Genomic DNA, 15,593 nt, shown 5'->3' on the forward strand with positions numbered 1-15,593 from the left:
TTATGCCATAAATTTCACACCATTATGAATCATACCACACTTTCATCAGCTCACTTGCCTATATGCTTTTTTATATAATGCCAATAGATAATGCAGCTATTTACAAGATCAGCCCCTGCCCCAGTGGAGCTTACAGTCAAAGTCTTTATCACATTCACATACTATGTTTTGTTTTTTGTTTTTGGCACCTTAACTGGAATGAATTAAAAAGAGTATTTACCGGCTGAAATCATTAACAATTTGCCTGAAAAGAATGCAACGGGCAAGTTTTTCTTTTTTTAAACACATTTTAAATAAAGAGGAATCCTGACCTAACTGCAGATTATTCCATTTAATAACACATTTATATTTGGCAGTTACCAAGCTTTTCATTTTTTATTGGGTCACAGCACAGTAAAACCTTAAACTACTACGGTCTTACATTTCATGTATAAATTATATCCACTCATTTTATAAGATATTTAAACACCGAATCAATTTAATAGTGATTAAAATATAAGAGGTTGAGGTGAAGACAAGTGAGTCTGATTTAACTGCATATAAGTAATTTAAAGAAAACACAGAATTTGAATTTTACAGCAAAAAAAAAAAGCAATTATTATGGAAGATTTCAAGAGGTAGAGAAAATGGTTTCATCCAGATTGGGGCATCTGCCATACTGAGTGTACAGTTAAAAAAATCAGTAAACATGGGACTGCATTTTGCTTTGTTTTACGACATCTTCAGTGTCATGTGCTATTTTTGTGTAGATCAAAAATCATATCTAATTAAATATATTTTAATAAAACATCTCCAGCTATGGACTATGGCACACAGCAATTAGTTGCTGAAGAAGCAACTGGAACTGCGGCTGCTCTGATCATTCCAACTAAAGGCAAGATCTAGTTTTAAATGCATTATTCCTAGCTTCACTGTTCCAGCAAAGTTTAACTGCACCTTTAATTCAGTTGCTTTTTTGCTGGGAAGGAAAGAAATTACTTCTCCAATTTTTTTCCCAATACAATTAAAGTATGACCTTTTCTGAAAGAGGTGCTTTAATATATATTGTGTTGCTGTAGGTAATAGTAATACATGCTGCCAAGCATATCACAGTGATAGGCAGTGATGGGCGAATAAATTTGCCAGACACTAATTTGCGGCAAATTTCACCGCAAGCAAATTGATTTGAGAAACTGCAGCGACAATTCGCCGGTGAAAAATCCACTGCAGCAAATAAAAAAATTGTGCGTCAAAGTTATTTGGACGCCCATTGACTTTAATGCATTTGGACCAAATAGTCACGCATGTAAAAATTGTCGCGCCTGTCAAAATTTTGACGCCCGTTGACTTCAATGTGTTTCACAAATTTTTTCGAAAGTTTTGTGAATTTCACTGTAAATTTGCAAATTTTTCAGTAAAGCGAAATCGCACAGATTCGCCCACAACAAGTTAGTAGGTACGGGCACCCCAAGAAATTACAGAGAGGGCAGTGGTGTACAAACAATATTGAAATGGCTTATCAGTCAGCGACCTTCTGGCCCCTAAACTTCCTGGGGCCTCCAAAAGGTTCAGGGTCTTCTTTCTCTATATTCAAACAAAGGGTAAGGCTGTGGCAAATTGTAATTTTTCAGTGAGAGACAGAGGTTACTGGCATCTCAAGAACATTAAATTTAGTGAGAACCAGTAGTTAACCTGCACCTTAAACATTGGTCCCCCCTTCCCCAAAAGCCAAGTAAATTAGGCTACAACACAGTAATTATCTGGTAAGCAGTGCAATGATAATGCTGAAAATTCAAGTTCTCACTATGAGGATTTTCGTCCTGCCAGTTAAAAGAACAATGCTGTTAGATTATAATTTGTCTACCACTGAGCTTCTGCTGAACCAGTAAAAAGCTAACTCAGCACAAGCCCACCGTCACCAACACTAAGGGGCACATTTACAAAGCTCGAGTGAAGGATTCGAATAAAAAAAACTTCGAATTTCGAAGTGTTTTTTTGGCTACTTCGACCATCGAATGGGCTAGTTCGACCTTCGACTACGACTTCGACTTCGAATCGAACGATTCGAACTAAAAATCGTTCGACTGTTCGATAATTGAAGTACTGTCTCTTTAAGAAAAACTTCGACCCCCTAGTTCGGCAGCTAAAAGCTACCGAACTCAATGTTAGCCTATGGGGAAGGTCCCCATAGGCTTGCCTATGTTTTTTGGATCGAAGGATATTCGTTCAATCGATGAATTAAAATCCTTCGAATCGTTCGATTCGAAGGATTTAATCGTTCGATCGTTCGATCGAAGTATTAGCGCTAAATCGTTCGACTTCGATATTCGAAGTCGAACGATTTTAGTTCCTGGTCGAATATCGAGGGTTAATTAACCCTCGATATTCGACCCTTAGTAAATGTGCCCCTAAGTCCATGTGTAATACTGCTGTACTCCATAGAAAACAGGTGACACAAGTAAATTCTACCTACCTCATTTATTACTTAACCCAATAAATGTTCCGACTCACTTTAGGGCAGGGGCACACGGGAAGATTCAGGGAGATTTAGTCACCTGGCGACTAATAGCCTCTTCTGCGGGGCGACAATCTCCTCGAATTTTTGCCATGAGGCAAAGCACTTTTACTAAGGCCTGCTGGTTATTTGGTCATGTATTTAATTTACTTTTTCAAATGAAATCTTTTAATATTACTTCTGGTTAAACATGTTTGGATAGTTTACTCATTTCTAATAATCTGGTGAATTTGATCCATACTGCATTTATCAGTGCTTCTAGCAACACCGCAAAAAACGTTTTTTTTCTAAAAAACTAAGGGGCAGATTTATTAAAGTTCAAATTGTTGTTCACATATTCAATATTTATGAAAACTGAACTCGACAAATTTAAGTACTTGTATATGTCTTGCGAATAACGGCAAACTAGAAACTCGAATGTTTATTCTCGAAAGTCGACTGGTTATACGCAAACTCTAATATTTGTGATTTAACAAAATTCTATCGAGTTTTCCAATCAACCTTTTTCTTTGCCTGTTTTGACCTGTCGAGTTCCCTGAGAGACTACGAAAACTCAATATTATAGTTTTAAAACTCGAAATCTCGATTTAGGCTATCTGTCCTTATGGTTCAGGAAATGGCTTTAACCATTTCCAGAACCATAATGACAGATAGCCTAAATTGAGATTTTGAGTTTTAAAACTCTAATATGGAATCCTGGGAAACACTGGGTAACCAATAAAACCCCTCACCTGATGCAAATTTAGTTTGAAAGAGAGTGTTTGGAGGTAAAGACTGCTTTTGGTAGGCACCCCAATCTACAGCCTATCATTGCTCTAGCAACAATTGCTTGGCAAGAAAAGCAGCAACAGCCAAATGAGGAGCAGCAGCACCTGGAGCAAAATTCCCCTTTGATTCCTGCCAGGATCAGGCAGCCTCTTCACTTTTAGGAGACCCATACTTTCTCTTGACCAGTTGCCTGATGAGATTGTGTAATGTTTCCAAAAACACTCCCATTGCATCAATGTGCAGGTGGTGTGTAATTCCCACATGCGGATTATGAGTATGAGATCTGGTTTTCCTGGAAGTGTCCACAATGCCACTATCCTGTGACCCTCCATGACCTCTTTGCTCAATGAGAAATTCCAGAGGCTGACTTGTGGCTAAGTTATATATTTCCTTGTCAGTGATCGCTTTAAAAAGTTCCATTAAAGAGATATGCATTTATTTAAGCAATATTTGTGACTAGATACAGTCTTGCTAGAGTCTATTTTGAATCATGTGGCTCCTCAATTCTTTGTACTGTACTGTTGCTCCAATTTTTTACAATTTGTACAAATGGACATTATTTAAATAGTGTCTGGAACATGTAAGTAACTGGAACATTACTAACATCAAAATGTGGACAGTATGTTTTTTACCCTTGTGTTAGATACATTTGTCATTTATTTGATTTTACTGAAAAGCTTAGTAATTAGTTTTCATGTCTTGAGTGTTTGGCACCGATTTTTGTGGCATATGAAGTATAGTATAGGAACTGGAGTGAGACTCTCCATCCTCCTCCTCTAGTCTCCTGCGCCTGGCCATTGTCACAAATTTGCAAGATATTTGGACAGCTCTCTAACACGTTCTCGACCTAGCGTATCCAACTAGCAAGTGATGATTTAATGTGAAAATGCACCTAAAATGGCAGCTAGAGGACTTCCTGTGTGAAAAAATGTCAAGAAAGGAAGTCCATTTTAAAAACTGGATTCCATATAAAGTGGGGAAAAAGAAAACTTGAATAAGCTCTCAAAGCTTGCAGCCAAAAACTCAATCATTTTGCGTCGTCGAGAGGATTTGAGGGAAAGCTGTTTCAGTCTACTGATTATTAATAAGTATGGTAATAGTCAAGTTTTTAACACAGCCAAAAATCAAGTTTTAAGAGTTTCAATAAACGCTAAAATTCACAATATAATAAATTTGCCCCTAAATGTAATAAAACAAGATTAAATGTAGCAAAACTACATTTCTGGGATAAGACACCAATGAAAGAGTAATCATAAGAACAGTGTCTGTAATTCAGTGTCATGAGCTAATTAACTTCAAATACTTTTCAATAAATAATTAAGGGCCTACTCAATAGGTTTCTTTAAAATAAAAATCCATCAATTACGATGAAGATAAAAGCAAAAGACACTTAATAGCCAGAAGCATTCAATGTGAAACCTTTGTACCTTTGCATTTTATAATAGCAAATTAGAATTTAAAAAAGATCTGGTAAAGATTCAGCAAATTATATTATGTCATTATCATCATGGGATGAGGAATGCAAAGAACAGAATAAAATGTTGATTGTAGGTCCTAATTAGAATGCTGTTTAACTTCGTTTTAATACATTTTGAGGCTTGCTGATGCAACTAGAGGGATCTTTAATAACTATTATGGAGATAAAAAAAAAGATTGTTTTTTTTTCTGAACGTTACCTTCGTTAGAGTTTACTTCGCCAGGTCAGAGTAGGCGAAGTTCAATAAAGTAGATAGGAGTTAATAAAAAAAATTTTGAACATTTTTCTAAGTCCTGGCGTTTTTTAGGGTGCCCACCTTCCCCCCTACATTTGTTAACATATGGCACCTTAAATATACTTTGGGCACATGTGTAGGGCATTAGAACACCTATATAAACTTTTATTAACTTTCCCTGGGCTTGTGTAGTGTTCTGTATGAGCTGCTGCATATACGTCCATTCGAATTTAAATTTGGCGCGGTATGCAAATTAGCCTTCAATAACGCAACTTCACTTACCCTGACGAATTAACGCTAGCGCAACTTCGGTACCTTTCGACTCCTGAGCGCAACTTCGGATTTTAGTGAATTAGCGGCAGCCTTGGCGAAAATTCGCCTGGCGAAGTGCGGCGAAGGCTGCGCTAGTGAATTTCCGGACTTTAGTGAATTTGCCCCCATATGAGAGGTTTTTGACCTCAGCTAAATTGCTCCAGTTTAGTGAGATGCTCCAGTTTAGCTGGGGCTTCATGAGGGCTTTTGGGCAGTCACAGGCCCTGAACATCATGTAGTAAATAACTGACCATCTTGCAGTAGTACACAAGTTAGATGTAAGACTGAACTGCAGCTACAGTGGGGAAAATACAGTAAGTATTTAACATGTCAATAGAAATATATTTCTGCAACAATAAAGTTGTGAAGGTCTTGACAGAGCTCTTTGCTTTTAACCCTCATGAGATGCTAATCTTGTGAGATACCTTGATAATGAGAAACCTTTTAATAGGCCAGCTGATATGAATTTGCACAATACTGCTTTCAGTCAGATTTCAGCAGGGTTATTGGCTTTCCATGCCTTTTTGCACCTCCTTTTTTTCATGTGTTCAATACTTATTCCCTGTGTCATTCCACTTTATTGCACATAACTTAATTTATGGACTTGTTTGTTTTGAGTTCTTTGTATGTATGGAGTACTTGGGTTGTTACGCCGACATCTGGTGTAACTTTCATTTCAATAGCCCCATTAGAAATATATTTACTGAGAAAAATGTTAATGTGTTCAATACTTATTTCTTCCCCCTGTATTACATTAAAGTGATACGGACACTAAAAAACGACTTTTTTAAAATATGAATGTACATTAAAAGTTACCTATAGGTCATGGTGATCGTTTTTTGCTATGAGGTTTGTTTTTTAAAGTAATTGTTAGTTGAAGTACCTGAGTTTCTAATGCTAACGGACTCCTGCTGCATAAATATGGCAGCCCCATCAAAGAGGAACATGGGGCATCAGACAGGTAATGTAAAAGCATCGTGCAAATACTTTATGGCAAAGTTAAAAGTACGGTAGCTTTCAAAGGCAATATTATGATACATGTAAAAGAGTATAATTCCTGGTGTCAGTTTCTCTTTCATTCTAGAAGAAATTAAATGGAAATAAAAAGACAATGCTTTATGTCCATTAAGCAGCTGACAATGCAAAAATGTCACCCACTGACTCAAAGTTCAATCCTCAACAAATAGATCTTTTAACAAGTTTGCACCTCTACAGTAAGTGACAAATTACATGCTACTCAGTACAATATAAATAAAGGGGACATACTTTCATTGCTTATGAAAACATGGAAACTTGTACAAGGGGTCAAACAAAACTACCAAAGAATTTTAACATAGGGCAGAAAACATGAAGCTGAGTTTTATGAAAAGGCAGGTGGCAAAAAAATCCTGCAGTGTTGCAACGTTTCCAGCTAGAAGAGCTAATGGGACACATGGGAATTAAGTAAGTTTAAAAAGTATGTTTTAAACAAGCATTTCTCATTTTCAGTATCTAAATCATTGACCTCACAAAAATCACATAACAGAAGATAAGTTCCCTTCTCATAACACGTTTTAATATTTAAGGGGAAAACAAAACAGGAGATGAACAAGAGACTCCTTCCAGATTTCTAGGCCTCTGCAACACTAACATTTTCCACCATACAAAATTGTCAGGGCTCAATAAGTAAAGGGGCCCCTGGGAACAGAGGGTGTGAAGCAGTGTAGCACCTTTCAAGTTGAGCTGCATAATCTGCTGATCAAAAGATTTTACATAAATCACAGCACCAAGTAACACTGTCTAAAATTTATAGATTGTAAAAAACAGACATAGTAATTGCCTTGGGCCCCAGCCTTAGAGGGGCACTTTTGGCTAGAAAATGTCCATAGTAAAATTACACATTATTAGCATACTGTATAATCATTTTGAGATAATTTATTTATCAAGAAGGCCAAACTCTCAGTGTGCGCCAACAGTGTTCAGTTGATCCTGAGAGCTGGGGAAAGAAGATCAGCCTCTTTCTAGAGCAACCCTGTTTGGAAAACCTTTATACAGCCCAAGTATTCACTAATTATCCTGCTCCCCTATTCTCTGCAGGCCTAAACACTTTTTATATTTTATCTTATAGTGTGAATATTTTATATTTGGCTGTCTGCTTGGATGTAAACAGAGTGATACATAAAAGTGGCATATATTCATGAGAGCTTATTTTTTTCTTCTTGCTGTGGCAGTAAGTAGTGCAGCCAGGAGTTTAAAGATGATAAAACAAATTCCAGTGTTCTCATTGGATGGGTTACATGCCATTCCAGCATTTACACAATGTTATATTGGCTCATAAGGAATAACTATGGGTTTGATATTTGTTTCAAATAGAAGCAATATATTACTGTTATTGGACTGAGTTACAGCACTCAGTAACATTCCAACAAAATACAGAAACAGATTTATGTATGAGATAGGTAAACCCCTCTTACAGGAAAGATGTATTGAACCCACTGGTACAAGTTGAGCCGATGGGCATTTGTTAACTTTTGACAGAATACAATGTGTTCTGTTCAGTTCACGGTAGTTTGAAAAAATGCCTACTGCTCTTCTTTAAAAAATCATGCATGAATATCATGCTTTTACCAGAATAATTAGACCTAACCATCACTATATATGATATGAGGGGGAGGCACTTGCTTTTACCAGAATAATTAGACCTAACCATCACTATATATGATATGAGGGGGAGGCACTTGTTTGATATATAATTAACATTTTTTTGAAAATGTGATCTCTGCCATCTAAATATACTCTGCACAGGATAGTCAAGGGTTCAATATACTCGAAGTTCAAAAAATGTCAACTTATTAGAGGAATTGCACTGTATACAGAGCTCTGACTAAGACCTGCTGTTCAATACATTACATGCGCGTTGTGTGCCACAATAAAGACAATTATTTAGTTTAAATGCTACAGAAAATGATTGAACTTGTTGGAAAGAGCATGGTGCAGCTTTTATATTTTTTTTATCCTTTCTGAATGAATATTAACCTGCATTTGTACATAAAGCTACAGAAAATTATCAACAGTCATACACTATAACATGCCTTTTCATGCAAGAACGAATATATTAAACTATTGTTGTAAAAGACAAAAGCTTCAGTATGGGTCAATATAACATTATTTCACAATGAATAATCTTTAACGAAGACTTTAGCCCTTGAGTACAGGAGAGAAGCACCAAGCGAATCACTCTGCAAGTAAAATAAGTAACAGGTGAGCCCTTTAAATGGAGTAAACAATTTGATCTTGGAACCAAAATAATTTCAACTTCAGTATTTGTATATGCAGCTAACTAAAGTGACTGTGGCTATATCTCTTCTTTTCTCCCGGGATGACTTCAACATTGCATATAATAATTTATGTTTTCTCTAGATATCAATTCCATAAATCTAAACTAGTGGAGTGTGGAAAACATATTCTGCTCTCCGGAAAGCCAAGCTATCCAGCAATTTGTAACAGCCGTTTTGTGAAGCAGGAAATTTCCATGAGCCGCTATTATACAGACAAAACGTAGATCTGCTGACGTGGTAACACTGTCACACAGAAACGGGGCTAGCCAACGGCAAGACATGTATTGATGGATCATTTTACAGGGGCAAGCTACTAAAAATATCCATAGATCATGCAATGCTAATATGGGTTGAGACACAAAATAAACAAAAAAAATACAAAAGCCTTGAGCTCATGCTGAAAAAAACCTGGATCAGCAAGTGTGTGCCCTTATTTTTCATGTGGCTTGTTAAATTTAACACTGTTTTCCCTCCTTTTGTACAGCGCTATGGAAATGGATCTTTACAATTAAACAATGATAGAAGTACACTATATATAGCTCAAGCTGTGTTGTTTTTGAACTACAGTACAATTTCCAATATCTCCTGGAGCTGGATAACCATAGCATAATAGCATGTTCAGCATATAACCTCCTGGTGGAAAGTTGTAGTTCAGCAGCAGCAGCAGCTTGAGACCCATGGCATTCTGGATTCATGATGCCTGCTATAAGTAACCATGATTTTAATCTCATTAACATATTAAGAATATACACATATCCTTGCAAATGCAAAAGCTTCTGTTGTTTGTTGCCCACGGGGGTGACCAGGCACCTGTAGTACTGTACATAAGGACACCAAAAAATGTTTGGCACACCATACTGCATAACACATTTCTAAATTTTAAGATGTCAATTTAAAGAAAAACTATACCCCCTGAACAATGTAGGTCTCTTTGAAAATATATATATTGCATAAAACAGCTCATTTGTAAAACCCTGCTTCATGTAAATAAACCATTTTCATAATAATATACTTTTAGTAGTATAAGCCACTTGGTAATCATAAATAGAAAATTGCCATTTTAAAAAATATGGGCCGCCCCTGGGATACTACGATTCACGGTGCACACAAACATATATGTTAGGTCACATGAGCCAATTAACAGACAGAGGTCTGTCTTTTACTTCCACACTTCTTCCTGTTACAGTTTGAGTTGTAGTATTTCTGGTCAGGTGATCTCTGAGGCAGCACACAGACCATCACGAAATGGTGGTTCAAGGCAAGAGATGTAAAAGGGCAATATTTACTTAATATACTGTATATACCAGTTTGGTAAGATTTCTTAATATGTCACTTAATATGATATAAACTATCTGTTGCTTAAGTAGTAATTTTGGGGGTATGGTTTTCCTTTAATATTACATTTTTTGTGTTTTCCCTGCTGTCCACTTTACAGCTGAAAACATACATTACTGCATGCTAACTTGTGTCTAAGTCTGATACAGAAGGGTCTTTAAAGTACATCATCTGCCCTGTTTTCCAAGATTTCCAGATGTACGTCTTTTGCAAACCTCATCCCTATGTGAATGGTTGAAAACTAGTGGCCTAAAACTGTGTATATAAATATATATATATATATATATATATATATATATATATATATATATATTTTATAATAAACTGTCCACACTAAAAAAACTAAAATAAATGCACAAATGCATAAAAGCACTTTTTATAAACAGAAGAACATTTAACCTTCTATATGCCAGAGAAGTCATAGATTTCTCAAGTTTATGAATCTATAACAGTAACAAAGATGACTGGAAACCAGTTTTTGATCTCCACATGGAGGCTGTCTCATCAAATGCTGTTTCCACACAAATGCCCAATCTGTTGCAGGCTGCCTGGGATTCATTCATTTTCTGCTGTACAGTACAGATGAACCTGTTCCAGTGCCACATCTAGCATCAACCACCTCATTATGAAAATAAGCCTTTTGTCAATAAAGCTTTCAGATGAGGCACATGTTAAACTGTTAAGTCCTACACACTCTCTTTTTATCTAAGATGGCTGTTTTCAAGATATTTATTCTGATGGACCTAGAATGCGCCAGTCTGTTGATTTTTTAGCATTCTGGCTGGTTATACTATCTTTAAAGCACTTGTTATATTGGCATAATTACATACAGAATACTCAAGGTAGCAATTCGGCTGCTAAGCCACTCCCGTGAGAACTTTTATTTACCGTGGCACAAACTGGAGTTCAAAAGAAAGGGTTGTGAATGGACGTACAGACAGAGGAACAACATGGGGTAGACCAGCTATAGGCTTATGGCATCTGTCAATGTAGTTAAAATGAAGGCCATTGCACTCATATATGTTTTTACTTACTTTGTGTGTGTATTTCACACAGCAAAGTACAGTTTTTTTTCCAGAACCATTTGCCTTTCTTGCAGAGCTTACAATCTATTGTTTACTGGGTTAATGGAAGTGTCTTTATGGGCATAAGGACATGGCACATACATAAGGGGCTATCCTTAGGGAAAAGTTTAGGAAGTGGTGTGAGTAATGGGGGTAAGGCCCTGCCCACGCAAAATGCAATCACAACCCAGGACAGGGTGCTGCTTCTCATTCCCCAGTCCTGCATCAGTGCACCCACCACCAGCAGAAACTTGCCCAGGCCCCTGCTCTACCCCACTGTCTTGTGCTGGAGGAGATGTAAATGAAAGTAATGTCGGCAGTGTAGCACACCTCTCCTCCCCCACCCTCCTGCCCTCCCTGTCTCCATGGCAATTGTCTCCTAGTTTACATCCAGCAGTAAAGGCAGTCAATGGCTCAGATACATACAGGGAAATACATCATATAACAACCCCCCGGTTCTTGCAGAAGCCATGGCTCTTTCCCTAGGAGCAAAGGACTCCATAAATGTGTCACTGGGAGATTAGCATTATCGACCCTGCATAAAGACAGCTGATTGTTTGAGAGCTCAGGTCTAGCAAAGTACAGCTGCCACGGTTCCTTCACCTTTGCTGTTACTACATCACCTATAACCTGTTTGCAGACTTAGGAGGAGATGAAATGGTTAAATGTGACCGTTGTGGCCGTTCTGTTAATTAAATAGCCAATGAGAATAGAGAACGGGCAGCAAATAACTTGTAATTAGCAGGTCAGCCAGATGATGGGTAAAGCTGGCCATAGACGCAAAGATTTGATTGTACTAATCTCTGTTTCGTATGATTTTTGGGCTGTGTGTGGAGTGTCCTGACATTTTTTATGAGATGGCGATTGGTCATCCGGTCGATCGGACAAGTTAGAAAATTAGTCGGCTACGGATAATATCTCTGCATGCATTGCCGATCTGACGATTTTCAGAGGGAGACTGTCACCAGCTTTGGTCGGACATAACTTTCGTACGATTGCTGTCAGGCAGAACATCGTTTGTTGAAGTCTGATCTGTTCTTTTACTACTTTATTTGATCTGAATGGTTAGTGGTAGGTCATTCGTCCGATCTGAAGGTAAATGTGCACATCTATGGCCACCTCAAGGGACGTGCATATTGCCAGTCTGGTGGTGGTATGTACACAAGGCAAGTGGTGTGCGTTTAAAGGAGAAACAAACCCTTTAACAAAAAAAACCCACCCCGCGTAGACCCCCCCTTCCTTCTCCCCCCAGCCCAGTTGCCCCCGGGGGAAATGCCCTAACTTTGTTAATTACCCCTCTGTGCAGCTTCAGGGATCACAGTTCAAGGCAGCCAGATTCTGGGTCTTTGGTAAACCGAGACGGAGACCGGCGAAGCGGCGCATGCGCAGTTGGAGCGACAACTGTGCATGCGCCAAAATGGATGGAAATTGTTGGAAAAAGACCCGGAAGATGGATGCGGTGAACTGCGACCCCTGAATTTGCAGTGAGGGGTAAATAAAAAGTTAGGGGCATGGGCGAGAGGAAGGAGGGGGGTCTACGTGGGGTGGGGTGGTAGGTTTTTTTGGTAAAGGGTTTGTTTCTCCTTTGAGGCACTGAATGCCACCTGCAGTAGCAGCAGTCATTAGCAACACCCTATCGCACTCTATCGAAATTCCAATCAACAAGAGGTCACCACCTGTTCCAATGTGACTTTCCATTAACCCCCTGAGAGTCAGGGGCAGTACCCACCAATGGACAATGCTGATGTAACCCCTCCAACCCCCCCCCCCCAGCCACTGAAAAGGTTAAGCTCATTGTGAGCAGCAGGCTTACCCTTAGATGCATCCTTTTCCTCTTTGGGCTTGATCACCTTTCCACTCATAGATCCCAGTTTGCTTGTAAAAATTCCCAAATGCGATCGAATTCTTCCTCGAGTGTGGAATTGTAGGGCTGAAAATCCTCCTCGGTCCCCCCCCCCCTGGAATGGTATGTGCGGGTGCCTGGCTTCCCCCCCGAGAGCTGCAGTAAGAGAAAGAGCAAGAGAGGGGAGACTGAGACTCACTCACTACTACTGGACTGGCCAGGGGAACGCAAGCCACACACAAAGCGACGTTTGTCACCTTTTAATGTCCCAGCCAAGCATCGCTCCCCACCCTTTGTTTAATGTCAGCGCCAATTAAAGTCATTCCCATGCACAGAAATAGACAATGGCAGGGAAGCCCAATGCTCATTAGTCAGGCTCAGCAATGCAGATTTAGGCTGTCCTGGGGAGAAAGGGGTTAATGGCGTGCGCTTATAAAGCAGAATGACGGCTGCTACATGAAGTGTCGCTCTTACCTTTCGGCGTCTCTCCCTCTCAGGCAGGTGAATAGAACTGACAGGAGATGCTGTGAAAGGAGAAGGAGAATAAGTGGAGAGGAGCGCACAGGCTGTTGTAGTAAAAAGCGCTCAGGAGCTCGCGCACGTCACATCAGACAGCTGAGGCTGGAAATAAGCTGCAAATAAGCGCTTCACATACACACCTCCTCCTCCTTCTAGAAACACAGGCAACTACAGGTCCGCCTCCTACTCCTCTCATAGAGGCCACTCTCGCTAGGACCGGCCTGCGAAGATGTGGGTCCCACCAGGAGTAACTCCACCCCCATGACTGACTGACTCTCTCACACACGCCAGGTAGCAATGGCATGGATAAGCTGTTATGGTGCTTTTGAGGATCTTACAGGGTTAATTTAGGTCTTTTACTTAGGTACTTGATCTGTCAACCACAAATATGACATTATTCCTTAAATAAACATTTTTTTTTTCAAAATGTATCAATTAATAGTGCTGCTCCAGCAGAAATCTGCACTGAAATCTGTTTCTCAAAAGAAAAACAGACATGGGCTAGACATATTGTCAGTTTCCCAGCTGCACCCCGGTCATGTGGCTTGTGCTCTGATAAACTTCAGTCACTCTTTACTGCTGTACTGCAAGTTGGAGTGATATCACCCCTAGGGATGTGCGGATCCGGATTTCCCTGACCCTAACCGGCCCTCACCCGACTTCCAGGTTGCTTTTATAGACCGGCACCGCCCCGCTGATGATGTCACAAAAGGGACGGGGCAAGCAAGCACAGCGTCTATAAAAGAATAACCATTTGACAGTGGCGGGAGAGCAGGAGAAGAGCTCAACACGCACCTGCCCACCACCCGCGAAGAAGAGTGCGAGGTCGGCCTGAAACCCACCCGACCAGCAGGTAAACCCATGGTTCCCACGGGTATCGGCCCAGCCTGCACATCACTGCGACACATTCAGTTACATTAAGTAGGAGAAACAACAGCCTGCCAGAAAGCAGTTCCATCCTAAAGTGCTGGCTCTTTCTGAAAGCAAATGACCAAACAAAATGACTGAGATGGCTGCCTACACACCATATTACAGCTAAAAAATACACTTGCTGGATCAGGAATGAAATTTTATATAGTATTGTGAATAATTTGCAGTGTAAACAGTGTAATTAAGAAATGGGACAATTAAGACGTCTCCAGTCCACCCAGACAAGCCCCATTCTATTTAAACCCACCCTGCTGCTATGGGACAATGACACAGAACCAGAAACCTTTGGAAAATAAGTAAGTACCTTGTCCATCCCTATAGCCTCTTAGGGAAAATAAGGGAGACACAGCAGGCGTAACTACAGAGGTAGCCCAATGAGCCCCTAATTTGTGTACAATTTCAATAAATATTGGTAACAGAGGTGAACCTCTAAACATATTTCGGGGTTGTCCTATTCTGAGCACCTTTGCAATTGTTTATTTTTTATATAGTTTTCTCTTCTGCATCTTTCCAGCTTTTGAATGGTGGGGGGGGAGTTCACTGACTCCGACAGCCAAAAAACTATTGTTCTGTAAGACTGCAATTTTATTATTATTGTTACTTGTTATAAATTATCTTCTTTGATTCATATTCCAGTCTCTTATTCAAACCACTGCCTGGTTGCTAAGGTAAACAAGACCCTAACAACCATATAGTTGATGATATTGAAAACTGGAGAGCTGCTAAACAAAAAGCTTAATAGCTGAAAAAACACAAACAAATAAAAAATGAAAAACAGTTGCAAATTGTCTCAATGTCTTATGTATAATCAGGGATTTTCTTATTCTTCTGCTGTGAGTAGAGGTGAAAACATTTACTTGCAGAAACAAAATTCTAACCACTGAAATTTTAAGAGCTGTGTTTCCATTTAGGGGAGAGAATTGCTCTCTCTGCACTAGCAATGAGTAGGGGACAGCATCGCCACATGTTTCTTCAATAAAGCAATAATAATCAGTCTTCATGTCTATGCTCATGTCTATGCAGTATGTGAGAAGTATGTGAGAAGGATTTCTCACATACTGGGAAGAGAATACATCTGCACTGTAGACAAACAAGCATGTCTACATACACTATTTAAGTTATGGACTATCCGTTATTTCATATGTACTTGGATATCACCTGCTCTCAAAAAACGAATCTTGCCAAGATTTGATAGATCAGAATGTTTGGTCAGTAATAATAATGTTCTGACTGCTGTCTACCTGTGATAATTCAGAATCATGGCATCCATTGATTGCAGTTCACAGTTTAGATGCCATG

The 15,593-nt window shown here is 39.2% G+C and overlaps 1 protein-coding gene across 2 annotated transcripts in view; it reads right to left on the bottom strand.

Moving 5' to 3' along the window:
• Window positions 1–15,593, bottom strand: part of fgf13.S (fibroblast growth factor 13 S homeolog) — a 186,568-nt gene that overhangs the window by 161,247 nt on the left and 9,728 nt on the right. The window contains exons 2-3 of one of the 2 annotated variants that reach the window (XM_018233136.2): window positions 13,320–13,369; window positions 12,816–13,001 (exon numbers count right to left, since the gene is read on the bottom strand). In XM_018233136.2, coding sequence (XP_018088625.1) covers window positions 12,816–12,864 — 49 coding nt within the window. In that variant the 5' untranslated portion in view covers window positions 12,865–13,001; window positions 13,320–13,369. Of the gene's footprint in view, window positions 1–12,815; window positions 13,002–13,319; window positions 13,641–15,593 lie in introns of those variants that run through there. The other variant, XM_018233138.2, reaches the window with a different exon arrangement.

This window comes from Xenopus laevis, chromosome 8S (genome assembly GCF_017654675.1).
Source record: "Xenopus laevis strain J_2021 chromosome 8S, Xenopus_laevis_v10.1, whole genome shotgun sequence".
NCBI classification, from domain to species: Eukaryota; Metazoa; Chordata; class Amphibia; order Anura; family Pipidae; genus Xenopus; species Xenopus laevis.